The following is a 21,978-nucleotide window of genomic DNA, read 5'->3' on the forward strand; positions in this document are numbered from 1 at the left end:
CTCATCAGTATACCTTTGAAAATCCTAGTTTTATATGGACCCGTTTGGAGCATAGAATATTCAGAACACAGGAATAAAAAAACACATAGGATTAGAGTTGCATGTCATTTACAAATATTACTTGGAATTGAAAACAAAGGAAATTCTCTAGTGGAAGCACTTGGATGGAGCATAGAAAACACACACGAATGAGAAGAGAGAGATAGACACAGAAAAGTTTAAAGAGGTTGGAGCTTCAGGGTAGATTTCTCCAAAATTCTTATGAATTGAGCTATTCCATGGAATTTTGTAGGATTCCAAGGTGGCAACATCCTTTGGTCCAAAGGGCCACATAGGAAAAATTCCTTTAGGTTTAATCCAACAAAGATTCCTTCAGCAATCCTTTGTTCCAAAAGGATGCTGAAAATGAAACGGATGGAGCTATTGGTATGTAATTGCTAATATATACACGGTGATGACAAATTTCGTCACGCTGCAAAACCCTGAATGTCAAACACAATCACAGCAGAAGATAGACAGAAGCTGAAACCATGGTAATATTGATTGTTTTGGCAACAATGAAACAATTTGTACAGATCAATCACAGAAAGGCTATACATGGAAAACAAATTTTGCTGTGGTAGACTTTATAGTACACAAGCATCTCCATCTCCTTGCAAGAGGAAGAGTGGAAGACAAATGAACGAAGTTTTTGGTGCAGGGGAACTCTCAGGCTGAGGCCGGAAGCAAAGCGCACAAAAGCCTTCCTTCCTGTGAGCTCTGCGCCGAGCAGGAGCTCTAGTGAGCGCGTACGTGGCGACGAGGGCGGCCACCATGAGCAGGAGGCGACGCCCCTATCGACGGTCTGCCGGTCAATCCCCCGCCTCCCCCGCGCGGCGGCGCCCGCCACCACCGTCTCCTCCATGGCCGACGACTTGCCAGCTGCTGCCATGCTTTTGAGTTCTGACGCCGAGCAAAGGATCAAACCGAGCCTGGTGGCGCACCGTAACTACGGACGCAAGCAGCAACGGAGGGCGAGAAGGAAATACTCCTATGGTTGTGGTGTTGCTGGGAGAGCTTGCTGCCATGGTGCCATGGTGCGGTGTATATATATGCGTGCGTTTGTGAAGTGCATGGAAGGGGCGGCGGTGGAAGGAAGACTTGCTCAAGTAAGTCCGGCCGACGGGTCGGTAGCGAGCCGCCTCGTTTGATCGGTCGGGGGTGAGGCCAAAGGAGACGGAGGACCGCGTGGAATGGAAGGTTCAAAATGCTTCTAGTTCTAGACGCGAATGACGAAAGCGGCGACGGCTGGCTGGCGTGGTTCTTGCTGCGTGAGCGAAGGCGTGCGGCGTGCTGGCGCTTGCCCGTGCCCGTGTGGTGCAGGCACCGGCTTTGACCGACCGGCTCGCCCGTGGGCCCGTGGGGCAGAACCAGCGGGAGCAATCGTCTGACCTGGCGTGATTGATGTGCCTGGGCTGTCTCTGGCAGTTCCTGCGCAGGCCGGGCTTGCCGCAGGTAGGCCCGAGCAGCCCCTTTTGACTTGGTTGCTGACTTGTCGACCGACGAGACGTCGTGGTTCATCAAAAATCAAAATGCCATCCACTAAAAAAAAATCAAAATGCCAAAGTTCGTCACGTAAATCGAGTGAGACGGCACGGCTTTTGTTGAGAGATATTTCTCCTTCTCGCAGATCTTGCCCATCAAAGGAAAGGATCGAGCCACAGCCACCTCATGAGCTTACAGTCGCAGCAAACATGGGTTCCACCGTGTAGGGTAGTCGACGGCCAAAGAAAAGATTCTCTCCCACTTCACGTCGATGTCCCAAACAGCCCTGCAACGTTGGCATCATGCTAAGAATGCATGTGCGTCTGACAGCGTTGGTGCTCAGAGGAAAAAGTTGTGTGCTTTGTGTGTGGTAGAGTGATCAACGCCGGCAGGATTTTTTTTTATTTACTTAGCACCGAGGAAAGTAGATGACTCGAGTCCTGTAATTCTTTTGTTCAGCATTGGTACATACAACGGCTTTTCTCGATGGCTCGAATCTCTCTCCTCTTTCAGCATCGATAAAAAGCAACGTCGTGGGTAGTCTAAATTGCTCGTGGGTAGTCTAAATTGCTCGGATCATCTCGAGGCGAGAACCTACCTCATGTTTTTACTCAGAACTATCACCAGTGGCGGGTAGTTCTAGTAAAAAAATTTCATATGTAATACTATAAAATCCAAACAAAAAGTTCGACAAACATAGCTATAAATTAACCAAATTACGATAATACATTTAAAAGGTTCGAAACTTACATAAATACTCCCTCCATACTGGTAGAGAAAGTCGTTTAGGATATGATTTATCATATCAAGGAGTGATTAATTAAGGGGTATTTTTTCCTGTTTTCCCTAATTAAATAGGGTTGAGGGTATCAACTATCCAACAAACTTTTGTAGCTGGACTGGTAAGCGTGCTGCAGTCTGAGACAGGAGGTCCCTGGTTTGATCCCTCTCGGGCGCGTTATTTTTTTGAAGAGCTCGTGGATTTCGGTGTCTTCGGCCTGGGCTGAGATGAGAGCGACCGTGGGCCGGTTTCTAAAGAGTAGTAATAGAATTTTGGGTCAAATTTGTGGGTAGTACTGGGTCTACCTGGACTACCCACTGGGTCCGCCACAGACTATCACGTGTTTTGGGCCTCTCTCACAACAGCACAGGCCCCCCCACCGCCGCTGGTCCCCTCCCTTCCCCCTCTGGCAACTCGTCGGAGGCCGGAGGAGTGGGGATCCATCTTTCTAATAATTTTCTAGTAGATCAAGTCCTGTTAGGGTTGGTGTTTCTTCGTATTGGAGATTTGTTTCCTCCTCTCCCGATTTGTTTCCTCCACTCCCTTTTCGGCGACGGTGAGGAGGTAGGTGAATTTGGTTTATCTATGGTGACTCTGATGAAGATTAGGGCGACAACTACGGTGTTATCAACTTCCTTGGCATGACGACATAGGGAATTAGGTTTTCAGACGGCGACATCAAGGTAGAGATGATGTTGCCGCCGTGGAATAATTATCTCCGGTCTATTCTTTGTTTTGTTGTGGTTTGATCTGACAATGATGAAAGACTAGGAAGATTTGGCTCGATTTTCCTTTTTCTTCGATGGCAGAAGGAAAAAGAAATAAGACACAAGAAAGAAGAAGATTATGCTCAATTCCGCTAACAGAAATATTGGCCACCGTTCTTAATTTAGGCACCAGTTCTCAACCTATTTGCTGAATGTTTGTTTATGCGATCATCTATTTGAATCGTCATACAGGTTTGAGATTGAGATTTGGAGCTATACGATACATGAGTATCATGTATTGCAGAGTGTTTATAACATGACGATGTATACTCGGCTATAATTACTATAATTCTTCTTTCGTTAAAAAAAAGGAAACTCTGGTTTACTCAGCAACGTTCGAGCCGCCAACTGCCCCGTTCTTCCACCTGTACACGTGTACAGTACGGCTGCCAGCCAGCAACGCCGCCCGGTCGCACCACGCGCTTGACCCGCGCCAAACATCAAACGACGACCCCGTAGCAGTTGCATATCCCCCTCGTCGTGAATCACCGCGAGCGCAGGTCCACCACAGTCACACTCACATCCACAGAGCAGCCTGGAACCCCCTCGAACTAACCAACCATCCCTGCCACCACCTCGCCGCCGCCGTGCTGGACTTGCTGATGATGACGGCCACCACCCCGGAATCGTACCGTGCCGCCACAAGCCCGTACATCCCCGTCGCGGCACACGATCTCAGGAGGCAGATGTCCATGCCGGCCGCTCTCGCGGCCACCTTCGCGTCATGCGGCCCCGGAGGCGGCCACGGATGGCCAAGAAACCTCGGGGACGACGACGACGGCGAGTTCCGCGGGCGCGCGCCCCGGCCCGCAGCAGGCGGCGTGGGGGCGGTGGTCCGCGGGCTGTGGGCGTGGATCGCGAGGGGCAGGAGGAGGAAGGCGGCCGTCATGAGCCGGAGCGGGTCGTCGGTGAAAGAGCAGCAGTACGGGCACGAGGAGTACGCGCAGAACTTCGACGAGGGCGCGCGGCGGGGAGCCCGAGAACCTATCGCGGTCATTCTCCGCGCGGTACGCCAGGCAAGCGCGCCGTCACCGGCGTGGACGAAATCAGCTCTTTTTGCCTATCACTCCGACTCAGACCATCAGTGCTCGGCCGGCGCCATGGTCTTAAGTGATCGACAGGGGCGTGCTCAGTGTTTCAGCCTTGAGCGGCACCATGAACCCATGCCTGTGGCACGTGCGCTGCACTTTGCGGTATTCTTTGGTAACCATGGCAAGGCACAAGGCAGAGACTGTGTAGTGATTAGTCATTAGTGAGACATAAGATAGCATTAAGCATGGTAGTGCAGTTGTGCATTCTTGGCTTTGATGTATGCATTGGTATTGCCTTTTCTCTCCCTCCAAGTTAAGTTTCATCAAGATCTTATGAATTGGCCAGAAGCCCAGTACATACAACTCAATAATATAAGCAGGTTTCTTTGCGTGCCTCCTCAATCCATCTCCAATTGTAGCACTGAACAAACCGAGGAACGAAACTGAATGGCTGAACACACGTACATGTTAACGTAGCAAATACTATGTCGCTTAACATCTTTTCGTCACAAATCGCAAATCAGAGAAAGACAACAAAACATTGTTTGTGTTGAAGAAGAAAAATATCATAAGTGCTGATAGCCTTCTTCACTTCTTCATGCCCACTCTTGCATGTAGTGTCCAGCCATTCGCACGCAGCTCCCTTGGTCGCTGCCTCCCGCTGGTACTCTCCACAGGTGGAATGGTCTGCAGGAGCGGGAAATGAAAATGGAAGAATAAGCAGAGGGTCTGGTGTAGGGATTGGGTCGAACAGGTGGTGTGCACGGTGGCAGGGGTGGAAGGGCTGTACAGAGTACAGACGAACCATGTCAGGCTTGTAGATGTTGTGGACGATGGAGGCACCAGCGAGGAGGGAGGCGACGATGACGACAGAAGACCACGCGAGGGATGGAGTCCCCGTGGGCACCCGGCCGCTGCCAAACCTCTTGCCACCATTCATCCTCGTGAGTCGTGAGTCTGATGCCTCAACCTGTTTGGATAACTAGAATTGAAACTCATTCCAAGAATCGTATTCTAGGAATTATATTAAAAAAAATGAAATACCTAGTAGTTCAATTCAATTTTCTTGTTTGGGTGCACATGGAATAGTTTTGTAAGAAACAATTTCAAATGTTGTTTGGATGATTAAAACCCTATCTCCAAAGATAGCTATCTCTATGCAAACAAGCATGGCATCTCTCTCCTTCCACAAGTAAACCTATTCTTTCTCTAAACAGTAAACCTTCTCTCTACATGGATTTTTGTACACATAATAAGCATAATCTCATAACAATGCAACAAGAACCATTTGATTTATGTAAAAATTGAGGCCTAACCAACAAGGATAACTTCTTTTCTGTAAAATCCAAGCAACACAATTCCATGTATACTAGATTTTAAAAACAATTTATTAGCTCAGGGCACTATTGGTATCATGAAGAAAACAAAACCACAATTGAAGTAAAAGAGGACAAGGAACGTAGAGCTAGCGGCCTAGCACCATCAACTTTTTGTAGTTGACGTGCACCTTTCAAAAAAGTATAAAAATAATCATACATCTCACTGTTTGAGAGTGTTCATCCAGAAAAGCCAGTGATCCATTGTACTCAATGTGTACTAATCTCTATACAGGAATCCTGCTTCCAAAAGACGGGCAGCGGATCGGACCATGTTGCCCGTTAATTCGATAACCGTTGGATCGGACCATCACATGATCTGGTCCGTCCGATGTGGATCGGTGCGGGTCCTCAACCCGCTTGGTCATCTACCCGAGCCTTCACAAAGCTTCACGGGCCGACGCTCGTCCCCCCGCTTCTTCGCATGCTCTGCCGCCTCCGCTCTCTACTACTCCACCCTCTGCTTGCCGCGCCACCTAAGCGGGCTGAATTGCGGACACCAGCGAGCCGGCGGCACACTGGCATGATGGCGAGCTGGCGCTGGCGACTGGCCCTTGGTGCGGCAGCCTCCCGGCCACCGCGTGAGGCGCTGGCGTGGCGGGGATCTGGCGGCAGACCCTCGGCGCTCAACCACCGGCGCGACCGGCGCCGCTCAACCCACCGGCGCGAGTCCCTTGGCGCGGCAGGCCACCGGCGAGCTGGCGAGGCAGCAGGCTCCACGCGCGCAGCATCTAGGGGCAGGATCGACTCGTGGCGGCGGCTCCCTAGGACCTGCCTATGGCGCTCGTCAGCCGCCGGTAGCGACATCGAACCAGATTTTGACTTTGTGCTCAAGATGGATGATGGCCACCATGTGTTCGATGGAATGCTGGCAAGAGGAGAGATAGCCATGCAGCGCGGCGGCGAGGCAGCATGCCGGATTCCGATACAGTGGCGATGTGGGCAGCACAAGGCCTCTCGGATGTGATACGCCCGGCAAGAGATGGCCTATGCAGGTTCATCAGAGTTCCAAAGTTTGTTGTTCTTCATCAGGTTTGAAGCTTATCTCTCATCAAATATCATAAAATTTTGGTTCTGAGCCCTGGGGAGCACCGGAGCAGCACCTTGCTCAACAGAATGTCGTGGCCACCGAGCCTTGTGAAGAGCCGCATTGCTTGGAGATGGAGACGCAACGCCGGCTCACAAGCTCCTAGCTTCTGATACCGATTCACCACTTTCGACCTCCTGCGTGCCTAAGCGCCAGCAAGGACACATTCATACTACAAAGGGAAGAAAGCTTCCACGAGTATGTGAAGAGTAGGAAGCTTAGCTTCGGCCACTTAAACATAGTAAGCAAGCTAAAGAGCTAAGAGAAACAAATATTTTGACATTTGGTTAAGTAAATTGCCAGGTTATGCAGGACGCATCCTTGCCAGGAGTAAGGACATGCTTTGATTGTATTTATCCTCTTTTATCTATAATATAATTAATAAAAAATGTGTTCATAAGAAAAATCTTTTAAAAAAACTGCTAAATAAACTAAGTTTAGGGGAAAAAATGGCATCTGCAGCCTGTCTGATATTATACCTTTTATACGATGCATAGGCCCGTCTGATGCATCTTCACTTTTCACATGCCTCACTGATGGAGTTGACTGTGCTGTCAAATCAGAGGTAATAGAGTGTGCATATGTGATATACTACACCACATTCAATTTATTTTTAGGAATGTGTATAGAACCTACATACAGTTATTAGTTATAGACATATACCTATTCTATTTGTAACTGTTGTGGTGAGTAGATGGCATGTACAGCAATGTTGTACCTTGCCCTGTAGTAGGCGTAGAATTTGGAGTACATGGTCTTCACCGTAGCCCATATGGCAAGCTCATCTTGTACTAACTTTATTCTCATATATATATGTAAAGGTAAGGCCAGCAGCAAAATATCCTAGAAGCACTACACTACTTGTATCCCTGTGTGTTCTAGAGCTCACCTTGAGCAATTCTAACATGAATTTGAACCCTATGAAGCTTATACCGTAACCTGGTCTTTTCTTTCTAATAGGTATATCAACATTTAAAATATGTGGTTAATTTTAGAGAATTAGAGATCAGTCATTGTATACTGGGCTAGTAATCTATGTGGGTCATCCCAGACTGGCCAACTCAACGGTGGGCACGGATAGTTTGTAGAAAACAGAGTTAGTTTCATTCACAACTATTATGATTGTGTAGACCCCAGATAGCATCTGATTCAAATTGACTGTAATGGGAATCAACTGATTTTATCTAGACGTCGCAAGTATTTGATGATTGCATAGAGAATATATTTACTTATTATCTGTAACTGCTAGAGCATGCAATATTTCTTTCCTGGAATTAACGTAAGTGAGAGGAACATGTGTGTTGTGCCATTACAATATAAGATTTCCCACTAGCACTACCTTACCCTAAACAAGCTTTCACGTCTTTCAAAATTGGACCAGAATTCTTTTTATTTGTATTAACGGAAAAAGAAAGGCTTTCGTAATGTAGGCGAGTCCCTGCCCCCTGGATGTGGTTCTCATGCTATCAACAACATTTCTACAGTGAGGCTATACTTGTGCTAAGCTGCAGGTAGCTTCGTTGGCTAGTAGCTGCTAAATGCATCAAATGATTGGTCAAAGTCCGCATCAAACCACCTGCTTGCTTTGCTTGCTACTCGCCTGTGTGTTGCTGTATTGGTATGGTAATAAACATATCAATATGATGGAATCATGAGAGTACAGCTTTCGTTTTAGTGTTACTTCTGATTAGTTTGTTATCTGCAAATCTCTTGTGAAAATATTTTCGCTTCACAGAATATGATAATTGTGACTCTTGATTTCTCCCCACAAATGCACGGGTGCCATCTATTATCTATTAATATATCCTATTCCTAAGCTAAACCTGAAACTACAAAAAAAAAAATACTAGCTGGATAACATCATAATATGCGCAACACTAAAATAACCACCGGTGATTTAAAGATGGCGCGGCAATGCCGCGCCCTGAGTTTTCTAGTAAATACCAAATGGAAAAGTCCATATTACTCCCTCCAAGTTTGGCCTATGTCCAAATAACCCCCCAAACTAACATTTGGTTCAATTTACTCCCTCCAACTATTTAAGTTTGCCCAACTAAGACCTAAAAGAGTTTTTTCTTTTTTGTTTCTCTATGTACAAATTATATTTTAGTTTCAAATTTTGTGAGATGATAGAGGACATTGTATTTTGTATTAGAAAAATGCACTATGAATTATTCATCATTATGTTTTATACGATATTGTACCTCCAGTGTTAATTTATTATTAAACTTCCTAAGCTATCAAAATAGTGGCAAAAAGTTAAGATATATTTTTCTAACATAACTTATGATGTTCTCTATCATATCACAAAAGTTGATATTAAGACTCAACTAATACGTGGAAAAACAAAAATAACAAACCATGTTAAGGGGTAAACTAGACCAACTGAAATAGTGGGAGTAAATTGAACCAAATGTAAGTTTAGGGGGTAATCTGGACATATGACAAACTTAAGGGGAGTAATTTGGACTTTATCCATACCAAATAATAAAAACGTAGTTGATCTCACTTCTAGAACAAGGTCAGATAGCATCACAATAATTTTAAGAATGAACTCATAGAGGCAGCTAATTTAAGGCCACAGGAGTAGCCAAGATATTAAGAAATCAACGCCTTGCAGATGCAGTTCAGAAACAAAAAAAGAGTACAGCCAAAAACGTGCAATTGTATCTAGTGCAAATATGAGGCCCAGAATCATGTCAGCTGCCATTGTTTTCTTTTCCATCCTACTAACCAAGTGCTCGGAATTAACCCCAAAAAAATCAATTATAAGATGCCACTCTACCATCGTATACAGTACCAAAAGGCTACCTACACCTCATGACACCAAGTTTAATGACACCCAACACCAAGCAAAGAATAAATACTAGGCATTATTTATATTAAGGGAAAATTGGCTAGCGGACACTGAAAGTGAAGGTCGTTTGCTGGCGGACACCCAAAGTGGAGCCATTTGCTGAAAGACACTCTCGTTGCTGATAATTATGCTACTGACACCGCGCCTATTATTTTATTCATTTCCAGTAGTTGAGAAGAGAGAAGAGCGGTGAAATGACATTCTTACCCCTGCCGCTTTCTTCTTCCTCTCTCCTTTCTCTTTTTTCCGTTTCCTTGTCACGTAGGCGCACGTAGGCGAAGCTGAGGCGGGCGGCGGTTGCCATGCGGCGGCTGTGCGGTCGAAGCCCCGCTGCCTGCTAACCTCGCCTCTGTCCCCTGTGCGCTCAGAGCTCGGATCGCCGACCTCCAGGTCGAGCTCAGAGCGTGTCCGCTCGTGCGTCCTCTCCGCCGCTCGGAGCTCAGAGCTCGCGCGTGTCTGCTCAGAGCGTGTCCGCTCGAGCTCGCGCGCGTCTCCTTCGCCGCGCCGCCCTGCCTGCACCCGCTCGCGTCCGCGCTGCTGCTCGTGCACGCATCCACTCGTTCGCCGTCTGCTGATCCTGCCGCCGCACGCCCCGGCGAGGCCGCTACCACGTGTGCCTCATCGGCGTCACGTGAAGGGGGCCATGGTCGTGGCCGTGACGCCGCCCATGTTCGCGAGGCGTGCCGACGGGTCTGGTGGCTGCGTGGTGGACGCGAGCTTGTGGCTCACATGGGTGCCCCGGCCGCCCAAGTGCGAAGCCGGCACGGCGGACCCCAACTGCGTGCAGCAGGCGACGAGCGCGCAGCTGGGCGTCTTCTTCCTGGCCCTGTACATCCTGGCAATGGGCACAGGCGGCATCAAGCCCAACATCTCCACCATGGGTGCAGACCAGTTCGACGACACCCACCCGCGGGAGCGCGCCACAAGCTCTCCTTCTTCAACTGGTGGATGTTCAGCATCTTCTTCGGCACGCTCTTCGGCAACACCGTGCTCATCTACATTCAGGACAACGTCGGCTAAGCGCTGCCCACGCTCAGCCTCGCCGTCTCCATCGCCATCTTCACCGCGGCACGCCCTTCTACCGCCACAAGCCCACCTCCGAGAGCCCCTTCGCCAAGATGGCAAGGGTCATCATGGCGGCCGTGCCAGGAAGCTAGCCGTCTTTGTGCCCGTGGCCCCGCGCGACCTGCACGAGCTCGACCACGAGTACTACGCCAAGAAGAAAGCGGTCCCGTTCCCGCACACGCCCAACCTGACCGCTGAGCAAGGCGGCGGTGAAGACCGGTGGTCGCTCAACACGGTGACGCAGGTGGAGGAGACGAAGCAGATGCTCAAGATGCTCCACGTGCCGCCCGACTTGCCTAGCCCCGGCAAACTGCACTGGCAGCCGCCGCCTTAGCTTCGCCTCTGCGCCACACAGGAAATAGAAAAAAAGAGAAAGGGAGAGAAGAAGAAGAAAGCGGCAGGGGCAAGAATGTCATTTCACCGCTCTTCTCTCTCCTCAACTACTGGAAATGAATAAAATAAGGGGCACGGTGTCCAGTAGCATAATTGTCAGCAACGAGAGTGTCTTTCAGCAAATAGCTCCACTTTGGGTGTCTGCAGCAAACGACCTCCACTTTCAGTGTCCGCTAGCCAATTTTCCCTTGTATTAAACAGCAGGTATTGAACTAAAATAACCAACTATCTGTTTTAATATAAATAATCACAAAAAAGAAACATGGCATCTATTGACTGTTAGGCAAAAGGCACTTGCAAACTCATTCACTACATTTGGCAAATAATTAACCATATCACACCACAGTGGCAAAACCAGGATTTTGACCCAGGGTAGTCCTAGCTAAATTTACCGTATGCAATTGAGTATAATCTAAATTCACAGTTCGGTATGTATAATATTTGTAAGAAATTCGGCATACAAACAGGAGATTGTCAAAAGCATGATACGCATTTAAAAGGTCTCCTGGTATCTTACATTCAACAAAATAACTTGGAAACCACAGAACGCAATGTAAATAATTCTAAGATAAACCAATCATTTCTGTGCTTCATGCCTCAACTATGTGACAATAATTGCAATGCGTAGGTAAGCTGACATGAGATTTAGCTGAATACTTAGTGAATTAGAAAATCGCATGACAATTGCAATGAATTTAACTCTCTAGGTCGAGTATGCTCAATATTGCTCTATTTAAGAAATTGAAAAAAAAAAGTAGCATTATAGCAAATAGCAATGTCTATTGCCTACTTGCCTAGTTAAGGAATTGAGAAAATGCCAAATATGCTCAGTGCTCACCGCTGATAAGACGAAGCGAGGAGACGCTACAGTCTCCAAAGAGGATGTCCGCTACTCTGACTTTTCAGAGGTGAGCAAGCTGATCTACCGATGTCGATGGACGACGGCCAAAGCCTGCAGGCACTAATCGACGTCCGCCGGTAGGCCACCTGGTGGTGCCCTGCGCCCAGCGCCTCCGCCGGCTTTCAACGGTGGGCGGGGCAGAGCGAGAAGCGGGGAGCAGCGCACGGCTGGCGACCGGGTGCCGGAGCAGGGGAGGGGGCACGCCAGCACGCCACACAGAGGAGCGGGGAAGGGGCGGTGGCGGCGCACAACGAGGCGAGCGGCGAGCCGGCTAGGAGGCGCGATAGGGCAAAACCTTGCCTGGCATCGCCGTTCTGCGCAGAGTTCTTCTCTCCTACCCTTTCCGAATACACAGCACTACAGGGTACAGAATAGGCCACACATTCCGGGCCGTAGCAGCGTGTGTTGGATTGGCGGAGTCGTAGGCTCGTAGCGTGCGAGGCCCATTAGTCACCGAAGACCTTCGGAGCTCGTCAGCAATTCATCAGGTTGAGTCGCCAAAAAAAACATCAGGTTGCATTGCTTGCTTGTCTTTGATAGTGCTTGACAATGCCGCGTAATTTTACGTAAAGAAAAGTTTCAGGCCATTTTATTGGGCTCGGGCATGTTTAGTTTTTCGATAATGGTTCGACGAGGACGTACGTCTGGACGCCCCCGATTCTGGGCCGTGCATCGATTGAGCCCAATAGCCAGCGCGTTGTTCTTCCAATCCCGAATATTTTCTCCACTCGTGACTGCTGCCAATAGCCAACGCGTTGTTCTCCCAATCCCGAATATTTTCTCCGTGACTGCTACCACTTTCACTGTGGCGTCCGCCCGCAGCGGCTGCAACTGCGCCATCCGTGCCGTAGCGGTCCCAATGCGTCGTCAGCCCACCTACTTTACCTCGCTGTCGTGCCCCATCCCGCGCCACACTGGCTACAATCGCGTGCTGCGCCGCGCCCCCATCCCACGCCGCATGGGTGTCCACTGCCGCGACCCATCCACCTCGTCACGGCCATGGCATGCAAAGCGCCACCACCACCCCGACGCCAGCAGGAGGAGGTCGTCGGCCGTTGCTCTTGATGTCCCCTTAAACCCGAGTTTGCTGGCTACGGTGCCCCGCCCCCTAGGTAGGCCATGCCCACGAGGCCACGACGACGTCGTGTTTCAAGTGTTTCAGGCGTTTCAAACTTATGTTTAAGTATTCCATCTGAATGTTGCAAAAAATATCTATAATGTTTCATATGTTGCAATGATAATATATGCATATTTCAAGCCTATGTTCAAAGTGTTTCAGTTATTTCAGACATATGTTTCAAGTGTTTTTATCTGAATGTTGCATATGTTGCTATGGCTGCACACGCATGTTTCAAGTGTTTATTTTCATGTGTTTTTCAGATATTTTAGACTTATGTTGCAAAAATGGATCTAGATGTTGCATATGTTGTTGTGGCTTTACACACATGTTTTAAGAGCATGTTTCATCTGTTTTAGTCGTATGTTGCAAATATTTTATCTTTATGTCTTAAAAGCAGATCGGGTGCTGCACATGTTGCAATGTGCGTTGGTGGCTGGCGGACAGCGGCCTGCTGCAGCTGCCTGGTGCTGTTGCGGGGGCGCCGTCGTGGTTCACGTGTGGGTGTGGGATGTATACTTGACCAAACGGGTGGCCCGACCCTGGCACGACACGGGCACGAGCCAACACGGCACGAGCAGGCACGATGATCTATCTGTGCCGTGCCGTATCAGGTCACCGTGCCCACCCCTTGGCCCAGGCACGACACTAAACGCTCCAAGCCGTGCCGTGCCCAATGGCACGATGGCCCAGTAGGGTCATGCCAGCTCGGCACCCACGCGCGAGGCCAGAGGCCATGCTCAAGACCTTGAGTTGTCGCCGCGCCGATGCTGCTCTGCCTTGCCGCCACCGCTACTACGCCCTGCCGCTGCGCTCTCCCGCTGCTGCCGCCGCTGCTATGACATGTCGTCCGCCGCCACCACCCGCATAAGGACGGGACAAAAAGGAATGAGAGGGAGTCAGAACAGCAAACGGGAATGGGAGGGAGTCCGGAGTCGCGACTACGAGAAAGAGGTACGCGGGTGGCGGCCGAGAGGGATGGATGGGCCGATGGGGAACGGGGAGCTAGGTTTTGGATTTTGTTTATATATGTCTTCATATGCATCCAACTGTTGCAGTTTATCTATGGCCATCCAGCGACTGAGAATAATCGGGCCGTGCCAGCCCATTAGTCGTGCTGTGCCCGTGCTAGCACTACGGGCCGAACCTGCGGCCCAGGCACGGCCCTAGACCGTGCCCTTGCCAGCAATGGCACTATGGTCTTCGTGCCCGTGCCGTACTAGTGCTGTACTTTTTAGGGCCGGGCCCGTGCTGGCCCATCATACCTGGCCCGTTTGGCCATCTATAGTGGGATGGGTGCGTTAGGCCTGGTGCTGCTGCTGCGGGGGCGCCGCCGTGGTTTACGTGTGGCCTGCAGGCTCGCGGTTCCAGATGCGGGCGTGCGATGCGAGCTAGCGCGGGGCATGGGATGCGATGCGGACTGGCATCGGATGCAGGCGCGGAGCTTCCTCTGGACGGACGCTGTCTCCGAAGCGGAGTTTGGTGCGGGACGAAGGGAGTTGCGTGTGTCGGGTGCGCTATGGGACTGCATCCGGATGCGCTGCTGGGGCCGAACCTCCGGGTGTCGGTGCCTCCGTTAGTTTTTTCCATGTTGGAACACTGAGTATGTTTGGCAGTTTTCAAATAAAAAATATACCGATCCATATTTGGTTCCTTGTTAATTAATGACGATGGAAGCTGTCTCTTTCCCTGGAACCAAATCGACTATATGCGATTTACTAAGACACCAGACAGAGACAAAATCCCATATGCGTGTGTTGGCCACAAATCCGTTACGGTTACGGGTGGCACGTCGTCACCAAGTACCCCTAACCAAGTTCTAATCAGAGCGCAATTCTTTTGTTTTGATTTGATTGACATACAAAATCGAGTCAACACAACGAATACGAACGATCCACCACCATGCCGGAATATTCCGGAGTGGTGCCGGCGCCGCCACGACCGGCCAAAAGGTCTCGGCAGGTTCTAAGAGGCGGTGGTGGTGCCGCCGTTTCCACCACAACGACGTGATCTTCGAACACATTCTGGCGCGCGTCCCGGCCGCTGCCATCGTTCGCTTCCGGGCTCGGGCGGTCTGCCGAGAGTGGTGCGTCGCGCTCACCTCCGATCACTTCGTCCGGGCGCACCAAGCCGTCAGAGCCGCTGCTGCCCAGCCGCCGCCGGAGATCGTTTTCTTCACGCCCACCGCCGCAGGCTATACCACCACGTCTTTCTACTCCTCAGTGCTTACGTCAACCGCACAGCAGAACGGCTCGTCATCCCGTGAGCTCGTGAATGTGGACGTGGACGACATGCGCGCCCAGTCTGTGCGCGCCGACGACCTGGTCATGTCTGGCACCAAGCCCTGCCGCGGGCTCACCCTCCTCTTCCAGCCCAGCGTGTCCGCGTACCACGTCTGCAACCTCTCCACGGGAGAGCACATCTCCCTGCCCCTCTGCCCATGGGCTAGGAGAGTGATCCCCCACGGTCCCTACGTGCTCTCGAGCACCGGGCTCGGCTTCGACCCGGCGGCCAACCAAGCACAAGGTGGTCAGGCTCTTCGAGGACCGGAACAAGCAGCCGCACTGCGAGGTGTACGGCCTGAGGTCCGGCGGATGGCGCCCCTGCGTTGGACAAGTGCCGCCGCACGCGCCAAGGGTCTCTGTAGCCGGCCCCCGGTGTTTGTGGACGGGTATTTCTACTTGCACATGTACTGGCACATGAACACTGCGATGAACTTTGATGACCCCGAAGCCAACTTGTTCGGAACGCCGGAGCCCACCATCCTGTCGCTCTCCGTGGATACCGAGCAGTTCGGGTGGATAAACCCGCCGGAAGAACGGGCACGCTACGCCTTCCATCTCGCCGACCTCGACGGCTTTCTGTGCGCCGTGGTGGACACTCGCCTCACCGTGGGACAGTACGAGCTCTGGACTTTGACGGCTGCTGGCTCGACGACGTGGCCGTGGTCGTTGCGCTGCCGCATCAGCTTGGCGAGCCTGCCCCAGCCGATGAGGGACGCCTTGCACGCTGGGTTCCGCATGCTCCCGCTCGGCTCCTCGCCCGGAGGAGAGATCCTCCTCGCCACGAGCCGCCACGAGGTGTACGCCTACCACCCTGAGAGCAACCGTGTTAACAGGCCGTTCTCCACGACCTACTTCATAGACACCCTGACGCACGAGTCGGAGCTGCTCCTCAACATCGCCATGGGCCCCGTTCGTCTGCCCTTAAACCCGGCTTGATTCGTTTCTTTTTTTCATCCGGAACAATGTTTTTCTCTCACAACATTTCATCCGGAACAATGTTTTTCATCCAGATTCATCCAGAATTCCTCCAGAATGGGTCACCCCCGTCTGCCGCCGCCCTTGGGCCAGTGATCATGTGGGCAAGCTGAAGATGAAGCCCGGCAACCGGACTGTTAGGACCTACGGACCGGCGCAGAGACGATGTCACTCTTATGGTAAGGCGGTGTTCTGCCTTCATCAGCGTGACAACAATGGCCCAATACGCCGTAACATCTAGGGAAGAGATCGAGTAGGCTAGCCCGTGATAGATTTCGGTAGCCGCTTAATTAAGCAGCTCATAAAATTAAACCCTGCGGGTTGATAGGCTTGCCCGTTTATTACATCTTTTATAAGAGCCTTTAGCGCGAAGAGACTCGTATTCATCTATTCTGTATTTTTCTAAGAGCGATTTTACAGTGTTTGGAAAAAACTAGAGCCATTCATTTGGATAGATCTGATGGCTAAAAATAAGAAGAACTAATGTAGAGGAACTTAAGTGTGGGTCGAAACCTAAAATACGTGGATTCGGAACAAAAAAATATATGTTTCAGAAATTAATTCTAAAATAAATTTAAAGGGTAGAATAGTACTTTCGCCCCCTATCCCCCTATGCGACTTTGGCGTGGTTCTGCGTGATGATCGCCTAGATGCGCACCCGGTTTCGGTCTGCAGCAAATCAACAGCCTGTTTGTTTCGGCTTATTCGCTCGTATCTGGCTTATAATACACGGCTTGAACAATATTTTTCTCTCACACCAAACCAACCAGCATATTTTTAGTCATGGCTTATAAGCCAATCCAGTCAAAACGAACAACATGGATTCATGACGACGGCGTGGCGGCATGCATGCAAATAAAACGCTGCAGGTGCTCACTTGGCAGTGAGGCGGGCTTGAGGGTGGCCATCCAGAGCACCTTGGAGATGGAGGCATAGTTTTAAATATGGAGCTATTAAAAATAACGGCAACTCTTTTTTTTTCGAAAACTATGAGGCTATAGCGACGCTATGACAGTGTTATTATAATGAAAACATGAAAAACACCAATAATTGATGAAAAAACATGATAAATATGAAATTCGATGAACACAAATAGGTTTCTAAGGTTCCACAGGTCTAGGTAACATTACCAATATGATATTACAATATGGTTCATGAAAATCCAATGTTTGATTATCCAAAATATCAAATTAGAAGCAAATAATAAGTAGGAGATGACTAATTAAATTGTCAAAATCGATTAGTGTTGGAAAAAACTAAAATAGCGCCGCCATTTGAACGCTTAAGCTATGGAATTAGCGGGGCTATAACACACAATAGCGGTTAAAGTGGGCATAGCGGCACAAATAGAAATAGCTTAGCGTTGAGTCTCTCCGGCTGCTATAGCGCCGTTATAGCCCACTATTTTTTCCTTGGACGGAGGTCCTTGGAGGGGACGCGCGGTGCGGTTGATGGCGGCGACCATGCAGAGCACCTCCTTGACCTTGCCGTCGATGTCGCGAAGGCGACGACCACGCTAGGGTTGTCCATCCGGACGATGCCCCGCATGCTGGCGTAGACGGCCTGAAGCACGGGCACCTCGGATCGCAACGGCCTGAAGCACCGTGCGTAAGGAAAGGGTAGGAGAAAGACACGTTCAGTATCCAATAGAATGACCATATTTACCCTTAATTATTTTTAGTTTTTTTCCAGCCCAAAATTTATTCCGCGGGAGGAACTACGAGTTCCTCCAAAGCACTGTAGACTCCACGCCGACACCGACGCCGAGTTGAGACGGCGGCGAGGCCTTCGTCCGTGCGTAAGGAAAGGGTAGGAGAAAGGCACGTTCACTATCCAATAGAATGACCATATTACCCTTAATTATTTTTTCTAGCCCAAAATTTATTCCGCGGGAGGAACCACGGTTTCCTTCCAAGCACCGTAACAAAGCTCTTTTTTTATTATCTATCTAGAATTTGTGGATGGAGATAAATTCATGATGCATGTAGTAGCTTGTTTGGATATTATTAGATGCATGGTACCTTAATAAAAAATTTTAATGAAAAATAGACTCTTATAATGGCAGCGGAACGGTAGCAGCGGCCGGGATGCGCGTCAGAATCTCTTCGAAGATCACTTCATTGGGCAGAAACAATGGCACCACCGGCACCTCTTGAACATGCCGGTGCCGAGACCTTTTGGCCGGTCGTGGCAGCGCCGGCGCCACCTGGAGTATCCTTATATGGTGATTGATCCTTCAATCGGTTATGATCCCCTCATATATAGAGAGGGTGATTTTATCCTAAAAAAAATAATCACAAATCATAATTTTCAAGTTTTCTATCAAAAATCATGTCTAAATTCTGATCTAAAAGAGTTTGAGTCGGACTAGACGAGTCAAACCGGCCTAGCCGGTTCCATCGGGCCTGGGCAAGGCCAAACTGGCTAGGCAGCAGGGAAACCAGCTTGGCCGTGTCACAGGCTGGCCTCGCCGGTTGGGCAACAGGCGAGCAGAGGGAGGCCGGCCTAGCCGGCCCTCAACCCGGCTAGGCCGGTTCAGCAGAACAGCCAGCACGGGGATGCACAGCAGAGAGGCTAGCCGGCCCAGCCAGTCAGCCTGGCCGGTCAGCCAGTTGGTCTGGCTGATCAGTAGGAGGCGCGGTAGACGGCCTAGCCGACCCCTCAAACGGCTGAGCCGGCTCGGCAGTGGCCAGGGCAGCCTAGCGGCTTGGCGCACGGGCAAGCAGCCGGCCTGGCTGGTTTCTCAGCCGTCCAGGCCGGTTCACCGGGAGGAGTTCCATCTTTTATTTCCTTTTTCTCCCTTTTCTCTCTTGGGTTCAAATATGGTGATCCAAAATATATTCCAAAGCTTCCTTTCACGATAAATATTATTGTCAAACCTTAGAGCCAATTTTAGTCATCAACAAGACTTGTGAGTCCCATTCAACTGCTTTACATCTTTGTCATAGTCGTTGGCCAACTAAGATATAAGCCTGCGTAACGTCTTCCTCCTGAGCAGAAATATCACTGAGACACCCTTCTTATTCAAATAATCACCTATATCTTCTGGATTTTCCAAAATTCCCTGGAGAACACAATGCTGGAAGTTATTGCCAGGCACACATTTAGCATCTGGTAGGCGTAAGCATACTCCAATCAATCTGATAAAAATGAACACAACAATTTTTAACGTGGGTCATTGTTAAGTGTTAACGAGCTTGGATAGATGGTGAGTTTTGCTTAGTACAGAGTTTTGAGAACTGCAGCCTGTTGGCATGTGAGTAGTTGGCAGCTGCCACATATAGGCCATAGCTTTGAGAAAAACATCCATAAATGCACTATGATACAGTTGAATTCTAGCTATAATAATTTTCTTAATTACAGAATCCAAACTTTGGCAAGGAAAATAGATCATATAAAAAGGTTTTGCCCATGTGCCACCCATTATAAAATAACAAAACCTAGCATTGTACAGGTTCTGAAAGTCCTGAAGAGATACGTACGAAAGAGAAAATTGCATATTGAGACTCTAATCGTCGCGCTTCGCAGTTTTAGGACTTTAATCGTCGACTTCGTAAAAATAACCCTCCAAAGGTTGGACTCTTGATTTTCATGACATTATGTGTATTTTCTTTCTTTTCTTGCACATATACATGTATTTGTCACCGTAGGTACCTGGGAAGGGAAGTCCGAGCCGCCCGACAATTCGTAGCCACCCGACATTGTGAAGCCCTAACCCTTCGTCTGTTCGTATCGCCATCGCCCAACGCCGCAACGTTTCTCCCAACCGTGATCCCAACGCCGCGGCAGCAGCCATGGAGGCCCAGCCTCCCGTCGCCAAGGGACAGTGTGCCGACGCAATGGCCATGGAGGGTCAGGCTCCCGACGCCACGGTCATGGAGGACTAGCCTCCCGACGCCATGGCCGGCCCTTCGCTTCCCCTAGTCGTGGCCGCCGTAGGGCGGGCAACGGCTGCAAAGCGGCTAGCCACCCGCGCCCGAGACGACCTGGCCACAACGGACGCCCGAGGCCTGCCTGCGCCGATCGCTCAAGGGCTGGCAGCGGCCGTTGACGACGTGGCCGTGCCTGAGGGCTCCATGGATGGCGAAGCTCCACCACCGGCCACTGCTATGTCTAGAAATTTTAGCAAAAAATCTAGGCGGCGGTGGCCACTACGTGAAAAACGGTTTGTAGCAACGGAATGAATTTTTTGTCGGGGCGGCTGGTGATGGAGCCGCCCCTACAGTGGCGTGCTCGGGAGCCCAGACACCAGCCACCCCTGCAAATAGAACAGTAGGGGCGGCTGGTGATACGAGCCGCTCCTATAAATGGGTATGATTTGTAGGGGCGGCTCACTCACCAGCCATCCCTGATGTTGCTATTTGTAGGGGCGGCTGGTGATTGAGTCGCCCCTACAAATTCCCGCGTATAAATACCTACTATTTGTAGGGGCGGCTCAATCATCAGCTGCCCCTACAAATGACCCACATATAAAGCAAACTGCAGCACCTTCTTCCTCCTCAGGTCACTTACTCCAACCCGTGAAAGAAAGATGGGGAGGCCTTGGGCACCTCCCAAAAATTGCTCTAATAAGGGGGGAATGTTTTGGTCTCAAATCCTTTGGTGGAGAGGTTGTAGAAGGTGAGAAAATGCTATTCCACATTTTTTTGAAGTTTTAATGATTGGTTAGTGAGTAATTAGAGTTTTGTTTTTCTCTCTCTTCTATGGTGCTTGAGCTACTTATGAAGCAAATTAGATTCAAGTTTTGAATATACAAGGTAAATTAGGGAGGGAAACAAGATCATACCCTTATTTGGTCCATGTTTCTTGATTTTAGTGAATAATTAATTAGTTTTATGGATATTTCATGTGCATGTAGATCTAGATCTAGGGTTTTTTTTATTAATTTTGTTTTTGTAAATTTATGTTTGATGAAATTGGACTAGGGTTTGTATGAAAGATATTGGGTAAAATATAATTGTTGCTAATTATTGTCTTTGAAATTGTTTATTGTAATCAATAAATATGTATTTTAATTATTTATGGATAAATGAGCCATTAATTAATTTTCCTCTACCATGGTATGTTTGTATGTTTCATGTAATTATATTTGATTTATATTCATATATATCTAAAGTATATACAATTATTTTCAAGTAATTATTAATTTGATTTATTTTTATATATATCTGAATAAGTAGTCATTTAATGGTTTTGTTTTTGTTGTAAAAGATATAGTACATGAACTCTTGGATGTATGGTTCGTTAAGGTTCAAGGCAGGTTTTCGTGAAGAGGTGGATAAATTTATTGAAGCCTTAAAGAAGCATGCAACGACATTGATAGAAAATAATGACACACTTATTTATCCCTGTAAAGATTGCAAGAACCATATGGCATGGACAGATGTGACTATCATCGGATCACATTTGATTATGCGAGGATTTGTTGAGGACTACACAGTGTGGATTTATCATAGTGAAACGATTATTGTTAACGACGAGGATGATGAGGAATACGACGACGAAACCATAGAATCCCTATCCCAATATTCAGCAGAGATTGATGCACGAATGGATTTCGAATTTGGCAATGAACAAGGTGGTGATGCTGGTGGTGGTGGGATGGTAACGATGAAGGTGGTGCCAATAATAATGGTGGAGCACGTGTTGGGGATGAAGATAATTTGGAGGACATGATTCGAGCACTTGGACCAGAGATTTTACTAAATAGCCCAAAAGGTCTAGAAAATTTAGAAATGGGGATAAAAGCATCGAAGGAGACTGTGTGTATGGTGTCGACGGGAGTTTGATATCTCTACCTCGCTCTTTAAGCTTCCGCA

General features: G+C 49.0%; 1 protein-coding gene and 2 pseudogenes across 1 annotated transcript; all 3 read left to right on the forward strand.

The window, feature by feature from the left end:
- The first annotated feature begins 3,653 nt into the window (after nt 1-3,653).
- LOC136534922 (uncharacterized) lies at nt 3,654-4,404 on the forward strand (annotated as a pseudogene).
- A 5,662-nt stretch (nt 4,405-10,066) lies between these two features.
- LOC136534920 (protein NRT1/ PTR FAMILY 5.3-like) lies at nt 10,067-10,822 on the forward strand. The gene has a single exon (XM_066527274.1). It carries the CDS (start codon nt 10,067-10,069, stop codon nt 10,820-10,822), a length of 756 nt encoding a protein of 251 aa, XP_066383371.1.
- Nucleotides 10,823-13,742: 2,920 nt separating this feature from the next.
- On the forward strand, nt 13,743-16,120 carry LOC136534921 (uncharacterized; annotated as a pseudogene).
- Nucleotides 16,121-21,978: the final 5,858 nt, after the last annotated feature.

Source organism: Miscanthus floridulus, unplaced genomic scaffold, assembly GCF_019320115.1.
Source record: "Miscanthus floridulus cultivar M001 unplaced genomic scaffold, ASM1932011v1 os_2395, whole genome shotgun sequence".
Classification (NCBI taxonomy): Eukaryota; Viridiplantae; Streptophyta; class Magnoliopsida; order Poales; family Poaceae; genus Miscanthus; species Miscanthus floridulus.

Coding starts and splice junctions, on each gene's coding strand:
- LOC136534920 (XM_066527274.1), top strand. CDS start 10,067: ATGGTCGTGGCCGTGACGCCGCCCATGTTCGCGAGGCGTGCCGACGGG.